The 22,813-nt window shown below is 56.6% G+C and overlaps 2 protein-coding genes across 3 annotated transcripts; one reads left to right on the forward strand and one right to left on the reverse strand.

Moving 5' to 3' along the window:
- The first annotated feature begins 2,135 nt into the window (after nucleotides 1–2,135).
- Nucleotides 2,136–8,277, forward strand: MISP (mitotic spindle positioning). 2 transcript variants are annotated; one of them, XM_082298079.1, is made up of 5 exons: nucleotides 2,136–2,186; nucleotides 4,288–6,416; nucleotides 6,803–7,014; nucleotides 7,408–7,446; nucleotides 7,701–8,277. In XM_082298079.1, exons 2-5 carry the CDS (start codon nucleotides 4,406–4,408, stop codon nucleotides 7,785–7,787), a joined length of 2,349 nt encoding a protein of 782 aa, XP_082154205.1. In that variant the 5' UTR covers nucleotides 2,136–2,186; nucleotides 4,288–4,405; the 3' UTR covers nucleotides 7,788–8,277. The 2 variants fall into 2 exon arrangements, with proteins under 2 accessions (XP_082154205.1, XP_082154204.1); XM_082298078.1 differs by lacking the exon at nucleotides 2,136–2,186 and adding an exon at nucleotides 2,771–2,828.
- Nucleotides 8,278–10,033: 1,756 nt separating this feature from the next.
- Nucleotides 10,034–14,349, reverse strand: LOC309582486 (uncharacterized protein; the record flags this gene model as incomplete). The annotated part of the gene is made up of 3 exons (XM_082297667.1): nucleotides 10,034–11,424; nucleotides 12,949–14,113; nucleotides 14,305–14,349. Coding segments are annotated over 3 exons (2,058 nt in total), but the record flags the coding sequence as incomplete, so codon positions are not given.
- Nucleotides 14,350–22,813: the final 8,464 nt, after the last annotated feature.

The raw sequence follows: 22,813 nt of genomic DNA on the forward strand, positions 1-22,813 counted from the left end.
GCCGGGCACCCACAGCCTCTGGGAGAGGCAGAGCTGGGGAAGGGGGGCTTTGGGAGGGCACTGCCAGGGAAGGGGGGGCCTCTCCTGCCCTGTCCACTGCTGGGCATCGCTGGAGCCCCACTGCTGCAGAGCAGGGCACGGGCTGGGTGCCACAGGGCATCTGCCCCCATAGTCCTGGGGGGAATGTCACCTCTTGCCATCCCATGTCAGGGGCCAACACCACCCACCCCATCCCACCCTGGGCCCTGCAATCTCCCCAGCCCCAAGCTGGGGCTCCCTCCCACCCTTGGCACCCCCTGCCCCGCGGTTGACTTTGACTCCCAGCCCAATCCGGCCCCTGGGGCGGCGGGGAGCAGGACCAGGCCCCCGGGCCGGGGCTGGGGTGTGAGAGGAGCGGGCGGTGGGCCTGGCATCATCCCTGCCCCGTCCCACAGCCCCCGTGTCCCCTGCCCGGCTCTGCTGAAGTGCACTTCCCGTGCCCCCGAGCTTTTCACTTGTGCCGAAGCCGTTTGAATTCCCTTCCCTTCCCCATCCCACCCCCCCTCACCCCGTTGTTTGTAAACACCCAAACCGAGCAAATAAACTGTGTGAACAACCAGCCTGGAGCCACCGATGGGTGGGAGGAGGCTGGGCTGGGGATCCTGGGAGGATGGGAATGGAAGGTTTGGGATGGGGATGTTAGGGATGGGCTCTGCTGCCCCTTCATTGCATGGGCAGAGGATGTGGGGAGGAAGGGGTATGTGGGACCCAGGATGCTGGGAGGAAAGGGATGACGGGTGATGCTGCCCAGGTAAAGGGGACATGGCAGCCCAGTTTCCTGGATGCCCCCAGGTCCCATCACCACATGGCCGTGGGTCTCTGTCCATCCCCAGGCTGGTGCAGGTCCTGCTTCTGCCCAGGGCCAGGATTCCAGGGCTCTTTCCTGGGGCGGTGGGGCCTCAACCCTGCCCGGTGCCAGCCGGGGTGCTAGCACACGCCCTGCAGCGGGCGTGGAGTGCTCCTGGCTCCTTGGCATCACCTGTGGACTTTGGCTCAGCCCCACGGTAAAACAGGCTCCGCTCACCTGCCCGGAAACGCAGAACAGCCTGGCAGCCGCAGCGCACCAGCGTGCCCAGGCCGGCCAGCACCAGCCCTGAGCGGGAACGGGGGCACCGAGGGGCTGGGCAGGGGTAAGTGGGACCCCCAGCACCCACAGCTGGGGCGAGCTGGGGTCTGCCTGACACCAGGGCTGGGCTCAGGCAGCAGGGGGGCCGGGAGGGGCTTCCAGTGGGGGGCAGAGAGGACAAGGACAGGGATGTCCTGCCCCAGCCACCGGCACAGCGCAGGGCTGAGCGTCCTGGCACAGCATCGCCCGCTCGGCTGTGACACCCTGTGCCAGGAGGGAGGGCAGTTCTGGGCACTGGCAATGTCGCCCACTCCACTGGGATCCAGCCAGATCCAGGCACTGAGAGCACCAAGGACACTGTGCCACGGTCCTGCCCTTGTCCTGGCAGGTGCCAGAGGTATCCAGACCAGGCTCAGGGTCGCATGTCCCCAGGGAAGGAGAGAGCTGCCCTGCTGCGAGGAGCTGGGACTGGCAGTGCCAGGGCTGCTGTGGCAGCGAGGGCACCCGCCTGTGCAAACACGGGGTTATCGGCGGTGTGACAGGAGAGCCCGGGCTGCTCCTGGCACGTTGCTCAGGGCTCCTCTGCCATGCCCCTACCCCGGGGCTAACAGCTACCCTGGGACACAGGGTGTGCGGGAGAGCTGACATCCAGCTCTCGCTGGAGCTTCAGGGCTCCTCAGTGCCGTAGCTGCGTTCATGGAAGGGCAGAAAGCGCCTGGAGGAAGGTTTGTGGCTGCATGGCCACAGCACCGTGCCGGTGTATTGAGGCACGGGCACGTTGGGGCACACGGGCACGTTGGCGCGTCGGGGCATCAGCGTGTGCCACAGATCGGGGCCAAGGGCAGCCCTCTGGGTGACGGCAGCACAGGAATTTGGGGACAGGGCACTGAGCCCAACGTGGTTCTTGGAATTGTCCACAGCTCCGTGGTGCTGAGCTTATCAGGGCCTCGCAGCCGCCCTCCCGCACCCCCCACACCCCAGTGCTGCCACCCGGCCACGCCCCGGCAGACGCGGATCAGCTGGGTGCCCCGTGTGGCCTCCCCGGGGCATGGGGACCCCTGCCCCGACGGCTCCCTGGACAGTAAGTGCGGCGTGGTCGGGGGCAAGGGCAGCACCGGGCAGTGGGGGGATGCTGTGTCCCCCTGGCCTTGGAGGGACCGGTGCCCACACAGGGATGCTGGCAGCGAGGGTGTGCAGTGAGGGCTGGAGCCCTCTGGCGTGGGCAGCAGAGGGACACTGGACATGTGCTGGGATGTTTGTGTGCATCAGCCGGTCCGCGGGCAGCCCTTGGCTCAGGGTGGGCACAGGGTGGGTGCACTGCAGCTCTGTAGGCCTGTGCAGAACCCCCGAGATGGGGGGACCCTGGAAAGCACCCCAGATGTCTCCTCATGGTGGGGGTCCCAGGCCAGACTGGTGGCAATGTCATCTGCTCTGCCCAGACCCTGCCATGGTGCTTGGCTGTGCCGGGGGCAGCCCAGCACGGGGGGAAAAGCCCAGGACCCCCAAGGCCCTGCAGTGCCACAGCACCAGACGGAGCTGAGGGAGGTAGAATGTTTTGGGTGCAGCTCTGGGAGGGGCCGTTCAGCTTGCGTGGAGCCGGCCGGGTGCCCTGATAACAGCCCGGCTGGTTTCCCTGTCCCTGCTCCCCTCCTGTGCCAGCCACCAGCGCTCCCCAGTGAAGGGATCCCCTTCGAGCCGGGACTTTGTCCCCCCCCCAAACATGGTAAGAGGCGTGGGCAGATGGTTTTCATTATCCAGGTCATTGAGGGAAATAAAAGAGCAAGAGTGAATCACAGCTCGGGGAATTAACAGGGAAATTCAGCTGGGCACGGCTTCAGGCGGAGAGGCTGAGGCACCGGGGCTGGGCACGGGGCTGGGCAGCAGCTCCAGCGGTGAGGCATCGCCTGGAGCTGGCCAGGATGTCCCAGCTAATGAGACCCACGTGCTCCTGCCCCAGGAAAGGTTTAAAAAGCTCCTGGCTGGAGCCCAGCCCCGCTTGCTCTGTGGGAGGGTGGTGAATCCCGGGAGGGCTGAAGGTGAGCAGGGGAAGCTCGGTCACCGGTGCCGCTGCAGGAAGGAGGTACGCACGGAGTGCTCTCATCCTGGGGATGGGCCGGAATGCTCCGGATGCAGGGAACACCGGGCACCTGCCTCCATCTGGGCGAGCCTCACCCTGAGCTGTGCTTGCCAGTACCGTGGCTCCCAGGCTCTGGGCTGCCCCTGCCATCACCGTGGCCTTGCTCCCATTTTGCTGCATAGTCCCAGGAGGCCGTGAGTGTCTGGGAGCGGTGCCCAGTGGTGACACACCCTGACCTGCTAGGGCTCACAGGAGCCCAGCCAGGAGCGGTGACAGGTGACAGCAAAGCCGTGGCTAAACCTCAGCAAATAGTGGCACAGGATGTGGTGCCAGCTCCAGGCACAGCTGGCTTGTCCACGGGTGACATCTGTGTCACCAGTTCTGGAGCCAGGAATGGCACCTGTGATGTGGTGGCAGCCGCTGTCTCATGGGGGACCCACCTGTGCTGCCCCTCCCTGTCTGGTACCTGCTGTCCCAGCCAGCTGTGGCCCAGCCAGCACTGGAGGATTGACCCTGAGGTTGGGGCCGTTCACTCCTACCCTGTGTGTGCCAGGGGGGTTAAAGTCCCCTCGTTTTATGAGCCATGAAACCATTTTTATGACCCTGCTGTTTCTAGAGCTGGGCTATTTGGAGGCGCCTTTCTGTGAATGTGTGAGGAGATGTTCCTGGCAGGGGTGGCCACCAGCACCGCCTCTCCCTGCCAGCGCTCCCTGTCCCTCCCTGCCCTGTGCACGTGGAGAGGCCCGAGGCTGTCCATGCCCAGAGCAGTGCCAAGCTGGATGTGGTGTCACCAGGAGCTTGTGGCTGAGGTCTTGCTGCCTTTGGTGGTGCAGGCAGCACTGACTGCCTGTGGCAGGTTTGGCTGTGCTCCCTCAGAACCCAGCCAGGCTGGGGGACAGAGGTGGGACAGGCTTCTGGGCTCTGTGGCAGTTTCTACTGGGAATGGTGCCTTGTGCTGTGGCTGCTCCTGCCCCACACAGTGCAGGTTGGTGTGACAGTGTCTGTCCCATGCCGAGGACAATGGTACCAGGCTGGGAGAGGGGCTGCACCCCAACCTCTGCTCCTTCTGCTGCTCTTAATGGCTGCTCTCCCCTCCTGTTTGCAGGGCCAGCCAGGTCCAGACCCTTGGCCTCCACTGAACTGGGACTCTGAGGGTGCCCTTGAAGCTGAGCAGTGGCCCCTGTTGGAGACGAGGTTGGCAGAGGGGTGACTCTTCCCAGGAGATGGACAGAGTCACCAGGCACCTGGTGTTCCAGCTCCCGCAGGCCTCGCACAGGCACGACTCGCTGGCAGACCTGAGGGCCAACAGCGACGATGATGTGTTTGGTTCTGCTCAGCACAGCACCCAGAGGGTGGAAAATGGCTACAGCTGGAAGAGGAGGTCGCAGTCACCCTCGTATTTCCTGGAGAGTGGAAGAGATGTCTGGACCCCATCCCCAGACAGGGAGTCTAAGCTAGAGGTAGTGAGATCGGGAAGCCTGTACGACCTCCGGGCTTACAAGGGTGAGAGGAAACCCTCGAAGCTCTACGATGACGAGGAGCAAGATCTGTACAGGGTCCCTCCACCCAACATCTCACCTGAGAAAGCCAGGGAACTCGAAGATGAGAGGAAAGAAGTCATCCGGAGCCAGGTGATGAGGAAGAGCTCCACCATCGCAGAGAGATGGAGCTCCATGGATGAGCTGAGCTCCATCAGCACCGGCGTGGGCAGCCAAGGTGAAGGCAGGTACACAGGCAGTGTCCCCACCAGCTTTGCCATCTGCTTTGACAAACCTTCCCCAGGCAGGGCTGTGACACCCGTTGACCCTGAGAATATCGACACAGAGCAGATCAACTTCTCTGCGGCTCGGCAGCAGTTCCTGATGCTGGAGAAGACCAACCCAGGCTCATTTTTCAGCCCAGGGCAGCAGGGCATGTCCCCAAGGCCAGAGTCAGTGACAAAAGTCTCCAGGGAAGAATGGTACAGCCCTGAGATGGCCACAAAGGCTACAAAAGGCTATGGCAGTGCCGAGGCATCAAGCCAGCGCAGGACAGACCAGAGTGTTTATCAGGTTTATGGTGTGTCCTCATACAAGACACCCAAGAAAGATGAGGTTTATGCTCCCAGAAAGCCTCACACGGAAAGGTCATATCCCATTGTGAAGATGTCCATCCTGACCAAAGCATGGTCCAGAGAAGACCTGGACTCTGGCTTGGGTGAGATGTATAATGAAGCCACTGCAGGCTACACCAGCAATGGAAGCACCTCCAACGAGACCCTCAATGTGGATCTGAGGGCCAGCAGCAATGGGCTGGACAAGGAGACGAGGGTCAGCAATGAGACGCCCATCGAGCGGGAGATCCGCATGGCGATGGAGAGGGAGGAGAACCTCTGGAAGGAAAGGGGGATCCAGCGGCTGACCTCCAGCAGCGAGCTGGTGGAGATCCAGACCAAGCCTGTCCTCAACATTCACTCATCTCCTGGCCCAGGCAGGAAAGGGAAGGACAGAGGCCGCGCTTCCCTTTATGTCCAGAGGGAAATTGAACAGGAAGCCAAGCGTGAGGAAGATCTGAAGAGGCAGGGGAGGCTGCTGGGGGCATATGACAGGGGGACGCAGCAGGAGCTGGAGGAGCGCAAGAGAGTGTTTGAGCAGGAGGAAGCCCCCCCGCAGAAGCCCACTCCCCTGAAGCGGGCAGAGGAGAGGAGGAGCTGGTTTAAAGAGTTTGTGGTGGAGCAGCCCTCGAGCCCCAGCCCTGCAGAAGACACCAGGGGTGGGAAAAGCGTTCCCAGCTACACAGCGAGCATCGCGCACTTCCAGCTGTCCCAGCCGCGCTTCGCCGCCAGCGACAGGAGCCGGGAGCAGCCCTTGTTGTCCCAGCACACTTCCGCCAGCACCAGCAAATGGGGGAGCGAGGATTCCTGGGGAGGAAAGCTTCCCGGCTCCACCCCGAGCCCCACCAGCACTGCTGTCCTGTCCAGAGAGTACTTCTCCCTCCCCTTCTGGAAGCCCAAGGTGTCCTTCGTGGAGGACATGGGGACGCAGAGCCCGCTGCGGAGGGAGGATGGCCAGGAGGAGCAGTACCGCCTGCGGACATGGAAGCCCCAGACGTCGGTGCTGATCGAGGAGGAGATCCGGAGTGACTTGCAGAGGGAAGAGGAGCTCCAGGAGCAGCGGCGGCGGCAGCGGCAGTGGCTGATGGACACCTACAGTGACGGTGTTCCCCAGGAGGGCTCCCGCTCTCGGCACAGCTCTGGTAAGGGAGCAGAGGGACAGAGTGGCAGAGAAATGATTTTGTGGGATGCCTGTAAGGACTCCTGTGTGCTGGTAGCAAGTTGTCCCGGGAGAGCTTGATACCAGCATACTGGAGTCAGCAGGAGAACTGCTGCTGAGGAGGGATAGGCTCTGCAGGATTCCAGAGCTGCTCAAGTCTCGATGAGTTTGTGTCATGTTATGGCAGCAAACAGGGCTGGAAGGGCCCAGGTAATGCATTTTGCCCAAGCGCAGGGTCCTGGCTGTGACCAAACCTGCTGGACCTGCCACAGAGGCAGGTTTGGGGCAGGGGCCTGACACTACTGCAGGTCTCCACCCCCTGGGAGTGGAACTGAGGTCCCTCACCCCCCAATGCTCTCTCTCTCACAGCTGCCTCAGGTGCCAGTGGCAGCTACTCGGTGTCCGGGTCTCCTGCCTCCTCTCCTGCCTCACACCACACGGGGGTCCTGGGGCTGATCTCATCCTTCACCCCACTGAGAGTGACCAGTTCCTCCCAGGGCAGTGCAGAGACCCTCACCCCTGACTCGTCGCATTCCAGCCCCTTTGAGGAGCGGAGGAGGAGGGTGAAGGAGGATGGAAAGGTGAACATGCCCACCCTGTTTGTGCCAAGTGGCTGGGAGGCTTGAGCCTGGGGCTCTGGGGCTGGTGGTGTCTGTTCCTGACTCCCACCTGGAGTTTGAGATCCAGTTGCTCAGCTCGGTGGGAGACGTGGCAGTGGTGGCACCATCAAGGGGCCCCCCAGGCAACACCTGCTGTCCAGGGCTGCCAGCACTGGGTGGGACTGGAGAGGAGCCGCAGCTTCCTCCTGTGGGGGATCCTGGCCTGAACTGTTCCCCCAACCCCAGGGAGGGCATGACTGCATCTGCTGCCTTCCCTTGACTCTCCTGTGCCCCCACCGGGGGCTGGATCCGGCTGCCCCTGGATATTCCCCTGCCAGGCTGCCATTATCTAATCGTGTTTTCCTCTTTCCACAGTACGCAGGCATTGAACCCGTTGACAAGGTCAACACAGAGGTAAAGCCCTTCACGAACGCGGGGGCTCTGCTCACCCTGCCCTGACACCTCCCACATTCCCCAGCTCCCCTCACTCCTGGAGGCTTGTGGGTGGACAGAGGTGGACAGGATGGTGCTGGTTCCCACAGGCACCACGTGGGTGGACACTATGTCAGGCAGAGCGGGTTGGGGAGCTGGTGGGGGGGCAGCTCTGCAAACCAGATTGTTATAAAAGTCTCTTCTTTATAAAATCCTGCACGTTCTGGTCTCTGCAGGTGGTGGAAAGCACCCGAGTGTTTCGCCACAAGAGCATCATGGCCCAGCGCTGGGAGGCCGGGCAGTACGTCCGGGATGAGGACTGAGGGACCCCCAGGTCGGGGGCTCGCCCCGTTCAGGATCAGCTGATGCATGACCTAAATACTCGATCAGTTCCACCCTTGGCCATTGCAACAATCAGAGATGTGTACCCTGCAAATCAATCTGGTTTATTGTTAAACTGATAATCCTTCCATGCAATAGATCTGCTCCTTCCTCCTCCTCCCTCTGGGGTGGAGGAACACTTTTTTTTTTTAAGAGGGGGAAAAATTGGATCAGTATCTTTTTAATCACTTCTGCCTGGAGCCAGCCAGGTGAAATCACCCAGTAATTCACTTTGCCCCTTGGGAGCTGTGTCTCAGGCTTATGAAAAAGCTGTTTTATTTCTCAGTGGTTTTAGGTTTTTAAGTACCACAAGGCTGATCATTGCCTTGGGGGTACCTGGACTGAGGCCGCAAGATCAGTGCTGCCGTGGGACTTGGGAATCAACATTGGTTTAACCCCTGTGATCCATGGAAATACAGCAATGGAATATAAATATATACATAAATGCTGTTTATTTTGCTAATTTATTAAAGAGTTGTTGCTCTCTCTCGGTCTTCCAGGCCTGTTCTGTCTGCCTGCTCCACTGGTTTTGCTCCAGTGTTTCAGAGGAGCCCCCGTGGTTGGGATGCGGGGCTGAAGCCGGAGCCTTCCGCGGGCTGCGGTGGGGGGTCCCCAAGGCTGCTGGGCTGGGGGAGCGCCGGGATCCCACCGGACGGGTCTGGGAGCACCCTGGGCCGGTGGGAACAGTCCCTGTCCGGGGCGGGGGTGGCACCGGGGGATGGCACCGGGTGGGCTTTAAAGTCCCGTTCGACCCCAACCGCGCCGCGGTCCGTGCCCGTCCGCCCGCCCCCGCTAGGGGGCTCCCGGGCAGCGCCCGCGGGGCCCGGTACCGACCCTGGTCCGTGAGCGCTGATGGGGGCCCGGTACGGACCCGCCGGGACCCCGGTACCGACCCTGGTCCGTGAGCGCTGATGGGGGCCCGGTACGGACCCGCCGGGACCCCGGTACCGACCCTGCTCCGTGAGCGCTGATGGGGGCCCGGTACGGACCCGCCGGGACCCCGGTACCGACCCTGGTCCGTGAGCGCTGATGGGGGCCCGGTACGGACCCGCCGGGACCCCGGTACCGACCCTGCTCCGTGAGCGCTGATGGGGGCCCGGTACGGACCCGCCGGGACCCCGGTACTGACCCTGCTCCATGAGCGCTGATGGGGGGCCCGGTACCGACCCTGCTCCGCGAGCGCTGATGGGGGCCCGGTACCGACCCGCCGGGACCCCGGTACTCACCCGCTGGGACCCCGGTACCGACCCCGCTCCGCGAGCGCTGATGGGGGGCCCGGTACGGACCCACCGGGACCCCGGTACCGACCCGCTGGAACCTCAGCCCGCTCCGCAAGCGCTGATGGGGGTCCAGGTACTGACCCCCCTGAGATCCGGACCCTGCTCCGCCAGTGCTGGCGGGGTCCCGGTGCGGACCCGGGCCCCGCTCAGCAGATGCTGATCGGGCGTTTCCCCGGTGGAGCCCCAGGGAGCTGGGAGGTGCCCAGGTGCTGTCACAGGGGGTAGATAGTGCAACCTCTTTCTCCCGTCAGCAGCCGTTCGTTCCTGAGCCTTGCGATCAGCGAAGGGGAGGGAAGAGCCCGACCCGGGGTGGTCTCGGGGCTGAGGGAAGCCCGGCCCCGCGGGGAGCAGAGCTGTGCCCGCGGCCGGGTCCCCCGGGACCGGCGGGACCCTCGGGAGAGCTGCTCAGCCGTGCTGTCGTGGCGATGCCACCGGTGCTCCGCAGCACGAGGGGAGCCGGCAGGCACCCTCCAGCACTTGAGGAGTTGTCTTTTTTAATGTCTCTTCAAACGTCCTTAAGTTACTTCTTGATGTTAAATTGGTTGAATGGGACCAATTCTGGCAAAGAGCTTGACCCCCAAGGCCTCGTTTGATACCACGGAGATGGCTCATAGGGCTTCAAAGGGCCCAAAGCTCTGTGCCACCAGGCTGTGAGCAGGGGAGACCGAGCACAGCAGGGAACAAACCAGTGTTCCAGGAAAACATCACCTGCCGTTCAGACACAGACAGACAGGACTGAATTAAAGGTTCTTTTATTTGGCTCTGTCAACAATGCAACCAAAAACCTGACTGAGCTGTTAACAGGTACTAAACAGTGCTGGGGTAGCTGAGCAGAGCTGAGCACACCTTCCAGTGCCTTCGTGGAGCTGTGTTTTGCACTCCAGGGAAACCACTTACCATAAAACCTTTCAACATTGTCAGACACTTTAAACAACTTCTTAAAACAGCCACAGCTTCTTCATTCTACGAATCTTTCCTTAAGGGAAATGACCTGAACCTTGTCAGAAGCATTCCTGCAAAGTTGGGTCGGCAGCATCATCGCTCTCCTGGTTATCACTCATCCTTCCCTGCAGGTCTGTGCCCCAGGCTGGGCTGTGGGGGGTTTCAGCCCCAAAATGTGGGTGCAGCTGATGCTTCTGGCCAGGCTCTGCCTCTCCATATCAGCACTGGTTGTTTGTAACAGCACTGACCCCACAGTAGAACATTAACTTGTTTAGCCAATGTGAAACTGGAGATTCTTACTAACTCACTGAATTACCAATTCCAGTAACAGAAACAACAAAAAGGAACATTCCTGGAAGCCAAGGCGCTGCAGATCTGTAGGTTCCTTCAGTGCCAAGGTGAAGCCCAGCAGAAGGATGTTTGTTCTCAACCTACACCAAATATTGCAATAGGATTCTGTTTCAGAGCAGCCTTGGAGCAGTTTAAGGGGCAAAGCTGAAGGGACACTTCTATTTCCTGGTATTCCTTACAACTCCTTTGACTCCCTGGTTAACAACTTCCAAGATCTTATCCAGTTTGGTTTTTGTCAGTGCCTTCCTGCTGTACCACACTTTGTCCCAGACGGAGCACAGTGACTTGGGAGACAGGTAAAGAGGGTGGTTATCATTCATCATGTCCGGCGGCCTCCTCCTGGCATACTCCTTGTAACTGGCGACTGGACAGTTCTCTGGATCCTCAGGCTTGGCAAAGAGCCGTGGGCTTAGCTCCCCTTCATTTCCCTCTGGGCTCAGATCTTCCTTCCACTCCAAGTATTCCACCTCTCCTTTGGTCTTCCTCAGCACCACTTGTCCCCAGCACAGCTGGTAGGTCCAATGGTGGGTACTTGCCCCAAACCCCCTAATGAGGTTGGTGAACATGAGGTGCAACAAGCCCTGAGGGTGTGTCTTGCTTAAAATTCCCTTCTTAAAAAGGTTTTTCACATCTTCATTTGTCATGTTCTCCACAACACTCCACATTTCCTCCTTCTCCTTTTGGAACAGGTACCAACGCTTTAATTTCCAGGCTTCCTGAGAGGCCCTGAACTCTAGCCCTCTCAACATGTTGTACTTGTAATTGTGGTCCTTGAGGTACCGGTCGATGCTGCGCTGGAAGAAGCTTAGGGAATGGGAAGAAAAATCCATGCCATTCTGTCTCTTGGTGGAGCTGAAGAATGAGACCAGGTAGCAGTCGAGGTCTGCAGGAGGCAGCGTGTGGATCTTGCGTGTCTCAGAGGGGTGGTGCAACTTCAGCCACTCTTCGAACACTTTTATGTGCCCCAGGGTATAGTTTCTCTTTTTCTCCTGATTCTTCAGCACATCTAAAAGACAAGACACGGCTTTGTGGACAGCAAGAGCCCACAAAGATCAGTAAAACATGAGGAGATGCACCTGCCTTCGGGAAACCATTCAGAAAGGACAGGATTCTCCCTAATCCCCTCCCCTAGAATTGTTGGTCATATCTGTGTTCTCCACAAGCCAGCACCACCCAACTGTGCCCAACTCTCTGGGGAAAGTCAGGCTCCTTCCTGCTCCCTCTTCCTTGGCAGCTGGCCCTGCTCACTGCCACAGGGAAATTTCCCTCTTAATGTGAAATAACAGCATGAATCAAAGGTTGGGGTGGACGGTGAGGGAGAACAAACAGGTGAGTAGAAGTGTACTATGATTTTGTTTAAAGGATTGCCAGGATTCCAGTTGGGCTCTCTCTCAAGTTGCCATGGCAATACCACATCTACCTAGTTCGATGTAGCATGAGAAATGAATTCTTTGGATTGCTGGAAAGCTCCATCTGCTCGCCTGTGACTTGTCCAGGGCTGAGGAGGGGGAGATGGAAAAGGGCTCACGAGCCAACACCTAGAGATTCCCCTTTTTGCACCCAGGTCCTTTTGTACAGGCTTAGTTGTCATCCTGAAAGATTGATCCCTGTCCCACTGGTTTGGGGTTTTGGCCTGTTTTGTACTGACTGCTCCAGGTGCAGAGGGGAACAGCTCATGAATCCGTAGTGCTGAGGCCTCCTCTGAGCCAAGAGCCAGTTACCTTGGCAGTAACAGCTACTACACAGATATTCCCAGAAGAATTCCCAGTCCCTTCAGAGGACACATGATGTCAGTCATGAAAATAGTAAAATACTGCTCCCAAACCCCAACTGTGGCAGTTTGTGTGGTTATGGCTCCACAAGGAACAACAACCCCTAAGCCTTTCCAGGACCAGCACTGGTGCTGTAAGCACATTCTAGGCAGACCCCAAATGCTCCCTCTGCAACCTCTGCCCTTTCCAAGGATGTGCCCAGGCCCCTGTGCTTCAGGACAGCACATAGAAAAGCCTTCATTCTTGTAAGGACTAAAGCAGTGTGTGGAGTTCTGCATTTTCCATGCAGGACTGACGCTCTGCTGCCACTGCCAGCGCTAGGAGGTTTTACCACTGACTTTGGTGCAGCCAAATTTCTCTGCATTACTTCTTGTTTCTTTCTCTTGAGACCTGAGTTCACCTCTCTGGCTCCAGTTTCCCACAGGGACTCTCTCAAGTACAGCCAACATACTGTGTGGGGATACTGGGTAAAATGGAAGACCAAAGTATTCAAACTTGTTTGGGCTGGGGCACAGCCAAGAACACCTTTGGGCACCACAGAGAAGGGCATTCCCTACAGAAGTACCAATTCCTTTAGGCAAGGAGCTTTGTAGTCCCCTTGAGCAGAAACAGGAGTGCCCTAAATCCAAGAGATTTACTTAGATGCTGCAGTACAGATCTTGGCAGTGATGTGAACTCACCCTCCTTGGATATTTTGGGAAAGTGATTAATAGAACACCCCCACACCCCTGGAGACACAGAACTCCAGGCTGTCTTACCTCTGTTTGAGGCTGCAGGTGGACTGCTGTCTGGACTCTGGAAGGCTGAAGAACAAGGTATCTGCCCGGATCCTGATGTCTCACTGTCCTCATTCATGTCCTCAGCACCATCCCGGCTGGAGCCAGTCCTTGGTGTGCCACACTCTGGAGGGCTCAGCTGGAGATGCTGCTGAACATCAGCAATGGCTTGGAACTCAAATATCACTGAGGGCTGTGACTCAAGCTGGGCCCTGGCTTTGGTGCTGGGGACTGGAAGGGATTTGAAACATACCTTTGGTGCTGCTGACGCCGGGAGGCTCCTTGCTCTGGAAGTTTCAGCTGTGGGCCCTGCAGCAGTGAAAGGACCCAGCCTCAGGATGTTCCTGCTCGGGTCTTCTGGGTCGTTGACAGGAGCCTGCAGAATGTGGGCACGGGTTAGGGGTGGCCTTGCAGTGGGGGCAGAGGCAGCTTTTTGGGGGTCTGTTGGATGGTGCAATGCCATATTCTGGCAGTGGAGCATCTGCAACTCCTCAGCAGACGGCTCTGACACATTATCCTGGCTGATTCTGTCTCCCTGGTTGTCTTCACCTGCCTCATGCTGCTCTTCATCAGAGATGATCTGTAAGTCTTCATCACTTTCCAACTTCAGGTCCTGTTCACCAGTTTGGACTATACCACCAGACACTGTGAAGTGCTGCTCTGCTGCAGAGTACAATGTTATGGGTTTCCTGGTATTTTGACTCCCCCTGGGCTCATTATTCCTTGTGTAGGTGCTGTCAGCTGTCTGCTCAGTGAACCCTTGGGATCTGCCACATGACCGTGTGCTCCCAGAATCTGCTTGACCTATCTCAAAAGATAATGGGGTCAGCTTGAGCCTCTTTTCCTCAAAGCTACCTTCCCTTGTCAAAGACTCAGAAGACAGGAACCTCTTTATCTTTCCTACAGCCTCAGTCTCTTCTTCACCTCTGTCACATAACTTTCCATAGTGCCAGTGATAGGCGTGTCCGACTCTGCACATCCAAAGCAGAGCGTTGTCATTGCTCAGGGGACCCGTGTTATGCACAAATTCCAGGGCTGGGATCTGGTTGCATATGGTCCCGTGACTGTGTGCCCAGATCACAAGTTTGGAGAGATCTGCTTGAAGGGAACTGGCACTGCTGCACCCTCCGTCACTGGCGCTCTTGCTCTGTAAAGGTGTGTTGGAGAGAACATGAGTGAGAGAGGATGTGCAGACAAGAGCAGTCCTGGGGCTGCTTCTGCCCCTCCCCAACAGTGCAATAATTGTAGACCAGCAATTTCATCTCAGGATTCTTTTTAAAAATAAATTTGTTCATTCTTTCTGTCTGTGCTATCATTTATGCCATAACAGACACTCACCATGCTGCTGCTTTCTGTCTCACTGAGCCTTCTCTCAGGTGGAGATCAGTAAGTGACTCTTTGAATGGCCTTTCTCTCTCAGAACCTGAAATGATCATCACATGTGTGTGCTATATATATGGATGTGTGTATATGGATATATATGTATATAAAACCCTGACCAGAAGATGCAACTGAATTTCTCCATGCTCAGCCCACTGCAGGCCTGTGCCCTCCCCGGGCTGAGCTCCCACTGTGCTCCCAGGAACTCTACACACAAAACCTGACTGGGGTAAATATTTGCAGGATCAGCCTCTGCAACACCAACGAAACGGAAACTAAATATAAACACTGAAAATAGAATTTTACAAACTGAACTCTGCAAGCTATTCCTTCAGCACTCTGTGGTTGGCAAGCTCTGTGTCTCCAAGTGCTGATCTGCAGAGAGAGAACCAGAAATAGTGAGGCTGGTTCAGCCTGACATTCTCTGACTTTGCAAACAGTAGCAAGAGGCAGTTTCCCAACTGAAGAACTTGCACATGCAACTCATATTTGTATTAGAGACTAAATCTGAAACTCTCCCATCTGTTTGGAAGGCTCCATGCAGCAGCCTGGAAGTCAACCCTGTTTCTGTGTCACAGGGAACATGTAATGTGCCCTCAGCACCATGGCAGCCCTGTGTGGCCATTGCCAACACCGTGCGTTCGCATCTCGGTCCATGATTAATTAAAAGCTTTGCAATTAGTGGTGGTAAAAGAAGCAAGGCTGAAAACACTGGACACGGGGACCTTGTCTAAAGTGGTTCTTTGAGCAGTTCTTTTGAGCATTTCTGGCCTAAACGGGACACAGCTCTCGGGGAGAACAGGCCCTGGCTGGCGGTCAGTGAGCACACGCTGCGCAGGTACGGGAGCTCCAGCCCCAGGGCTCCTGCTCTCCCAGCGAGATGGGGAACACGGGAGAAGCCCATCCCAGCTGACAGCTGTAGGGCTGCTCTGTAACCCCTGAACACGGTGCTTGTCCACAGGGATTTATCTCAGGAGTGTGGTAGTTAGACTGAGGGTTAAGCCAGCAGCACAGGGGCAGGAACGGCTGTGCTACAGAATTGCTGGCCCCAGGCAGAAGCTGTGCCCGGTGCCCTTGGTGTCCAGTGAGCTCAGTGCCCACCCAGCACCAGCCCAACACACCGGCTCTCCTGTCCAAAGAGAACAGGTCACACCTCTCGCAGGTGTCAGCCGACAGGGAATGACAGGGAAGCACAAGAACTGCTCCCTTTGGGGTGAGCCTGCAGCACAGCAGCACAGCTCCTTTCTGCACTTAGGCTCCATCAATCCATATGTTCCTTCCTAATGATAGCACAGATAATTTTAGCCTGAGTGCTTGGCTGTTGCATGTGCCAGCGTGTGGAATGTGCAAAGGCAGGGTTTACTGAGAATTTTTTACCGAAATCCGCTGCTGCTTTAACAAAAAGTCAGACAATAAAAGCCTTTTTGGAAGCAGCAAATGCAATCTGAGCTCCTGATGTTAATCAAGGCCTTGTATGGGATCTACTGTTCCCGTGAGCTCACTCCTGATGAATCCCAGCAAACAGGGTGGGGAGTCACCTCCAGTGGCCATTTCAGCTGCCCTGACCCCTCACAGAAACAGGCTCTGCCCAAGCTTCTCCCCAGAGATGTTTGACCTGTTCCCACCTCCCCAGGCCAGGCAGCTCACAGCCTGCTCCTGCTAAGCCCCTACAAGCTGAACATAAACTTGGGGGAGAACCATTTTCCCTCCTGAAGTAAAAGAGAGTTTTATCTTCGAGTTCAGTCCATGCAATTCCCCGAAAGGGCTGAGCCACTCAGACAGACTCAAAGGACCTTCCATGCCAACAATCTGGTGCCTTCAGTCAGTGTGGGAAAAGGTAACAGGAACGGAAGCTCCACATGGTCGTAAGGCCACAAAATTACTGACTTGGCAGATGAACATCTTGATCCCTATCACAGGCCTCTGCAAATGGAATGCTTTTATCTCTCCTTATCTCCAGGCACATGTCTTCCTCTTCCTGATCTCTTGGAAAAAAAAGCCTTTTTTTTCTCTTGCTATTTAGTTCCCAGCACAGGCTCTGGTGTTCAGCTACAGACCCTTCAGCCTGCTGTGGCCCTCAGACTTCCAGCAGCTGAGATTTTGCTAAAGAAATGGCAAATGGAATCAGCCTGGATTCACAGTCACAGCTGAATGAGAAAAATGACCACTGTCCTTCCCCCAAAGGCTGAACTGGCACATGTGTCTTCCCTTTGAATAATAAAAATCCATCTTGATCGTTTCCACAGTTTTTACCTGCTTTCAACCACCCTGGGATCCCTGTGGGCAGAATTCTGGGCTTGGAGTTTGGGGCTGAGGTTTATTTTGGAGCCTTGTGCCTGATTCAAGTGTCTGTGTGGCTGGGAGTGATGTTGTGGGTTAATCCTCTTTCCAGGAGAAGCTCCCATCTGATAATGGACACTGTGTACAGGACCCACACCTTTCTGCAGGAAAACAGGACATTCCAGAGCTGTACAGTAAAGGATTTAATTTTTTTTTAACCCATAGGGAATTCAGTCTACTGCTAAAACCTATAGTTAGGTGAATTCAGGCTCACTTATGGGAAAAAAAAAAAAAAGGTGTTTGGTTTTTTTTTAAATCTACAAGTTTGGCTTTCTCAGGGCCCGCTCCACACAGCTTTCCAGGCCTCATTGTTGTGGGCACTGATTTCACCTCTGTATTCCAGAAAATGTGGCCAAGTAATTTCACAGGAGTCCCCAGCACTTCAGGGGAGACTGAACTTTGGGCTGACTGAAACACGGAAATGCTTTTTCTGTTTTAAGACTTTATGTGTGTCCTTTGAGTCCTTGGGGGGAGGGGAGGGAAGCCAACTCAGCACTTTCTGAGATTTATCCTCCTGTAAGGTCTGTCAGACAGTCACCTGAGAGTATCACCACTGGGATGTTCCTCTCTCCCCCTCCCAGGTGTGCTGAAGGCCTGAACCCATAAAATAGACACAGCCTTGTGCAAACAGTAGCACTACATAAAGACACTAATTTCGAGGCACTAAAAGCTCTTTGCCCCCTCTGTCCTTGTCCCATTGCCCTGTGACAGCCCTGGCTGGTTCCTCTCACGGGCTCCAACGCCTGCTTTGCAGATTAGAACCTGGGACACACAGGGAGCCAAAGAATTGGAGAGCGCTCGCTTCCCTGCTCCAGATAAGACAGTGCAGGAAACTGCAACAATCCTGGTAGGAAAACAACAGGATACAGAACAGCCGTGCTTAAACTTGACTCCTGCCCCCTTCCCAGCTCCCTTGGGAAACCCTCCCTGGAGGTGAGGGGACCTGGGACAGTCCCCAAACACACACGTGGGGCATTGCCAGAGCATGGGGGCATTGCCAGGGCCATGTCAGGGCAGGAAGGGCTGAAGCTGCACTCAAACACATCTGGCTGCAGGATGGGAGCTGAGTGGAGCAGCTGCAGCTCATGGCTGCCAGAAATCATGGAGTTTGTCCCACCCTCCTTAGCAGGAGCCTGGGGGGTGGATCCATCATTTCCTAGCACATCGGTTTTCCTGCTCTCTGCGATGTTTGTTTCCCTCCTCATCTGCCCTGTCCAAAAATCTTCTGAGCACCTCTTCAGCTCTCTTCCTGCTTCCCCACATCCTTCCACCAACCTCTCCTGACTTGCTTGCAGAAATACAATTCCCAGGATACATCCTGTACTTGCTACAGGGCACCATGCCTCCATTTTGAGAGATGCTCCCTGAAAATCCCACCCGGCGTGTCTGTGGAGGGCAGGATCTGTCTGCAGGCACTGGCTCCGAGTGGGAGACAGACCCTGCTGGAAAACACTGGCCTCCTGCACCACATTCCTTAAACAAGAGCTGTTTTGTTCCAAGACTCAGACACCACTTTTTCCCCGAGTTCTAATTATCTCTGCTCCTGAGGGGCTGCGTTCCAGAGCCGCTGGCCTGGGATGTGACTGTGAGCACTAAATCAAGGCCTCTGAAAAGTGCTAATAAAAGCCATGGGCATCTGGCACTGCCAGGGCCACCAAACAAGGATCAGCCACCAAACCAGCCTGAGTAAAGGAAAAAATTAATCGGAAACCATGAAGTTCTATAAATAGGAGCTCATGTTGTATTTCCCAGGAGGAAGTTGGAAAGCTGAAATCAGCGATGGGCAAATCTGTGACCTGGGCAGGAAATGCTGCAACGTCACTAACACAGTGTCAAGGTGCAGTCCGGGGGCACCTCACACCTGTGCCAGTGCCCCAGGGACATCTGGCTGGACTGTCCCCACGATTCCATGTGCAAGCTGTGACAGATAAGCACGGAGACATAACCGGCACAGCCCAGCCGCGGGGATTGACCGTGTCCCCCACCGCTGTTTGTGTGACAGTGGTCTGTCCCCTCACCCTGGGCACGAGCTACCGGGGTCCAGAAGGCCAGTGCAGGAGCATCGCTGCTTCACTCGCTGTTCTCGGGGTTCGTCCCCAAGTGCCGGGCACGGGGTGGCTCCGGTACCTCCCGCTGCACGAGCACCTTTGGTCCGCCCGGTTCTGCCGCGTTTGAGCGCGCCGGGCTCCCGAATCACCCGGGAACGACGCGGGACAGGCCCCCTTTTGTTCGTGCTCCCCCGCGCCCGGAGCCGCCCGGTACCGGCAGGGGGAGCTCGGCTCCGGTACCGGCGGAGGGCGCTCGGTCCCGGTACCGGCAGGGGGCGCTCGGCCCCCGGTGCTCGCCCCGGCCGCGCCGGTCCCGGTCCCTCCGGGAACCGCAGCACCGCAGCCAGGCCCGCACCGGTGCGGCAGGGCGGGGAGAAGGGAGTCCCCGGGCCGGGCTCGGTCAGTGCTGCTCTGCCGGTACCAAATAGCCAAAACGAACAGCTGGGGCTTGGCGAGGGAAGGGCGCAAATCCTGTTTGATTTGTCAGGGCGTTTATCGCCGTTTTTTTTACATTTCTGAGCAACCTTTTAAAGTTTGACTAAAATCATCGTGTGCTACAAGGTGTTTCTTCAACCATCTGCTAAACTGAACCGAACCAATCTAACCCAACCCAACCCAACCCAACCCCACCCATCAGTGCTGGGAGCAGGACACAGCACCCAGCTGTGTTTCACCTCTGTTTTGGGGCCTGGCACCCACCCCTCTCTGAGCTGAGCTAGACCCTGTCCCCTGTTGTCCCAGCTGCCCGCAGACCAGAGCTCACGTGTTTCCCCAGCACGCTCTGGCTGGAGTGTGGCAGCAATTTGTTATTAAATAGTGATTGTGCTGAATCTGTGACTTGTAATTAAATGTAATTGTTCAAAATGGGACATCGTAACCTAGTTCTTTTACAATACAGACCATCTTTAGCAACTGACACCTCAGCTCCTTCCTACCCCTGTCTAAAGGCCCTGAAACCGAGGTGATTCAGCCTGGGGATGCAGGACTCAGTCTCACCAGCACTAGCTAACACTGCACTGCTGCACCCCAGGTGTTTACGGAGATTTGCTGGGATGTGATGGGAAATGGCTCCTGGAGACAGGAAAAAACACTTTGTTGGTAACAAAGTACCTTGCAGGGGAGGGGAAGCTCCTGGGCTGTGGGATGGCTTGTTTCCAGTCCCTGCTGGCCCTCTGGCATGGGGAGCACAGAAGGAACCCCAAGTTCTTGTCCCTCACAGAACATCCCCCTGAGCAGCACCCCAGGATTTTGGCCACAGGCAAATGCATTGCTTTATGCTCCCTAGTGATGCCATGGGACATCTGTAAGACTTGCAGGCTCCCACCTTTGGAGCCTTGGCTCCTGCTCAATTTTCTACTCTGTCCTTGTTTTGACGTGTCACTGTGTCCCTTACCTGCTCCAAGGTCAGGCAGGCAGCCTCCCACAGAGCACAGCACTGCCCAAGGACAGGATCTCATCCAAGGCACAGGGCAGCCTAGGAGAGAGGGAAGAGAGGTGTTAGTTAGGAAAGAGAACTCCAAGCAACCTGCCAATCCCTGGCGTGGGATGGAAGCAATAAGCAAAGCTCTCCGCCCTGAGAACTGAGAGCCCTCAGCTTTGCTGGGCTCTGAGTGGCTGCCTGGGGCAGCAGCCAGGACCAGCAGGATCTGGAGAGTGGCTCCCCATTGCTGTCTGCCACTCCTTGAGAGCAGAGCTGAGAGCCCTAGGGACGAAAACCCCACAGCTGGATGATTCTTTGGGCAAGAAACTCACACTCTGGCCTTGGATCTGGGAGAGCTGCAGCTGTAACACCCTGCCCAGAGTGGGAGGAGGAGCAAACCAGGCAACTCCACTCTACAGATTCCAGAGAAACCAGAGCCAATGCGTGGTTTGGATCTGGAGTCCTCAGCTGAAACTGCCCCTGAGGGAAGGATTCTGAGAGCTGACTTACACCTGCTGCAGAAGGAACTTGTCATCTTGCAGGATGAAACGAAGTATTTCTCAATAAATAAAGTATTGACTGCCCCTTGGAGGGAACTTAGCTCCACAGGGAGAGTGTGTGAGCTCATGCAAATGCTCCTCTGGCTGAAGGTGCAGACAGTACTTGCACAGGAGGGAGCCAGGAGTGATGCATCCCCAACTTCCAAACCTGCTGCCAGGCAGTGGGAGTCTCTTTTTGGGCTGTGGTGATGCTGGTTTTACCTAAAACCAGGAATGCAGTGCTGTGGTGCAGAGCAAGGAGCTCTGTAGTTCTGCACACAAGGAGCCCCTGTGCCTGTGTTTTGGGGATGCTGGGGCCCCATGAGGCACCCCTTGCACGGGCTCGGGTCATCGCCCACCACATTCACTGCCCTGGTATCGGAGAGCTCACCAATTAAATATTAAAAACTTCTAAAGGATATTGGGTTTCTTTTGTTCCTTTGGCATCGCCAATGTTCTCAGTTCTCCCTGACTTCACATGCTGCATGTTCCTGCCTTCATGTTCTTTTAATGCTTAATTTCATACTTCCTTTCCCTCCTGTCTGTCACAGGGAGCACCTGCTGTACAATCCAGACCAGGAGATGGCATTTAGGGAGCAGATTCCTCACCCAGATCCCAGTCTACAGTCAAACCACCAATTCCAGGGTTCTGTGCACAGGCCGTAGTGTCTTCAAACACTTCCACCCAGTTGATGCAGAGTGCTTTGGCTTTGAGTCTGGAATCAGAATGTGAGATTCCTGAACGCTTTCACCATCTGAAGCACAAGCAAACCTTCACACCACGAAAGCAAAAGCCCCTCAGTCATAGAGCAAGGATTCCCTGAACTGTTCCACTGCACAACATCCTTCAGGAACATACGGGCCGGCAACCACGAGATGTCCACAGCATAACTGCAGCACTGACAAACCAATTGAGCCTCAGCAGCTGCCGCTGGGGAGGTTTTATTCATCCCCAGCACTGCCTTTTAAACTTAAGTGCCACTGAACAAACACATCTTTGATCCAAGCAGGAAATAATTTGGAGCTTTGTGTTTAATAGAGCTGCAGCCCTGGGGAAATGATGCCATTCTTGGCCGGGATGACAATGGGGCTCACGGCAGGCACAGAGCATGGCTGTCCCCATCCTCTCCGAGCCAGCTGTGTTTGGACACCTTTGTTCTTGACTCAGTGTGGAAACAAGCTGCACGGGGGCCAAGGCTCCTGAGCTGCCATGTGTGGCACCAAAACACAGGATGGGGGGGGGGAGGGAGGGGGGGAGCAGGATTTGGGCAATCCCTCCTGTCCTCTAGCTCCTTCTGCCTTTGGAGTCTCTTGTGTCCCCCTCAGCTCCAGGGGACCCACAGTATGGATTAGGGGGCTGCAGACACAATCAAGGAAGAACACGTGGGCAGTACTGGGCTGTATGCACCTGTGTGATCCATGTGCCCAAGGTGGGGGCACACACACCTGTGTGATCTGGGTGTCCGGGGGGCACACACCTGTGTGCTTCCATGTCCTTTGGGGGCCACACACACCTGTGTGATCTGGGTGCCTTGGGGACACCCCCCCCCCCCCCCCCTTATACCGTGGACACCTCTTCAAATGTTGCTGCAATTTCTAGCAGTAAAATCCTGTGCTCAGAGCAGGGATCGAGCAGCAGGCAGGCTCCACACCGGAGGGAGCATCCCTAGGCGCTCTGCAGGTGCCGGTCTCTCTGTCAGGGCCCTTTTTCATTTAAATAACCTGTGCTCAGACTGTGACATTCCCCTGTCTGGAGTCATCTGGCATCTGTGCCATATCCATTAGAATGGTAGATGCAACAGGAGACACCTGAGGACAGAGGGGCAGAGCTAAGGTTTCAGGAACAATCCCAGAGCCTGGCAGGTGAGCGATGGAGATGGTGCAGCAATAATGCATGAGCTGCGCCTGCCTGCCCTCGGCCCTGCGGCACTACTCGTCTGGGAGCTGCTGTTCCAGTTCCCTCTGAGCTCCACCACAGTGCCACCCGCACTGCTGGGAGAACCAGTACAGCACAGCGGCCCAGTAACGGACTGGGAACGCCAGATGACGGTGGGCTGGGAGAGAAGCAGATCCGGGGGCCTGAGTACTCTCAGAGTCCTGCAGAGCCCCCCCAGGTTCCA

This window comes from Coloeus monedula (genome assembly GCF_965178545.1).
Source record: "Coloeus monedula genome assembly, chromosome: 27".
In the NCBI taxonomy this organism is placed as follows: domain Eukaryota; kingdom Metazoa; phylum Chordata; class Aves; order Passeriformes; family Corvidae; genus Coloeus; species Coloeus monedula.

Bases quoted from the DNA above. Each gene is read 5' to 3' on its own strand.
- MISP (XM_082298079.1), top strand. From the start codon at position 4,406: ATGGACAGAGTCACCAGGCACCTGGTGTTCCAGCTCCCGCAGGCCTCG. The intron at 6,417-6,802 runs GTAAGGGAGCAG...TCTCTCTCACAG, and splicing joins CCGCTCTCGGCACAGCTCTG to CTGCCTCAGGTGCCAGTGGC. The intron at 7,447-7,700 runs GTAAAGCCCTTC...TGGTCTCTGCAG, and splicing joins TTGACAAGGTCAACACAGAG to GTGGTGGAAAGCACCCGAGT.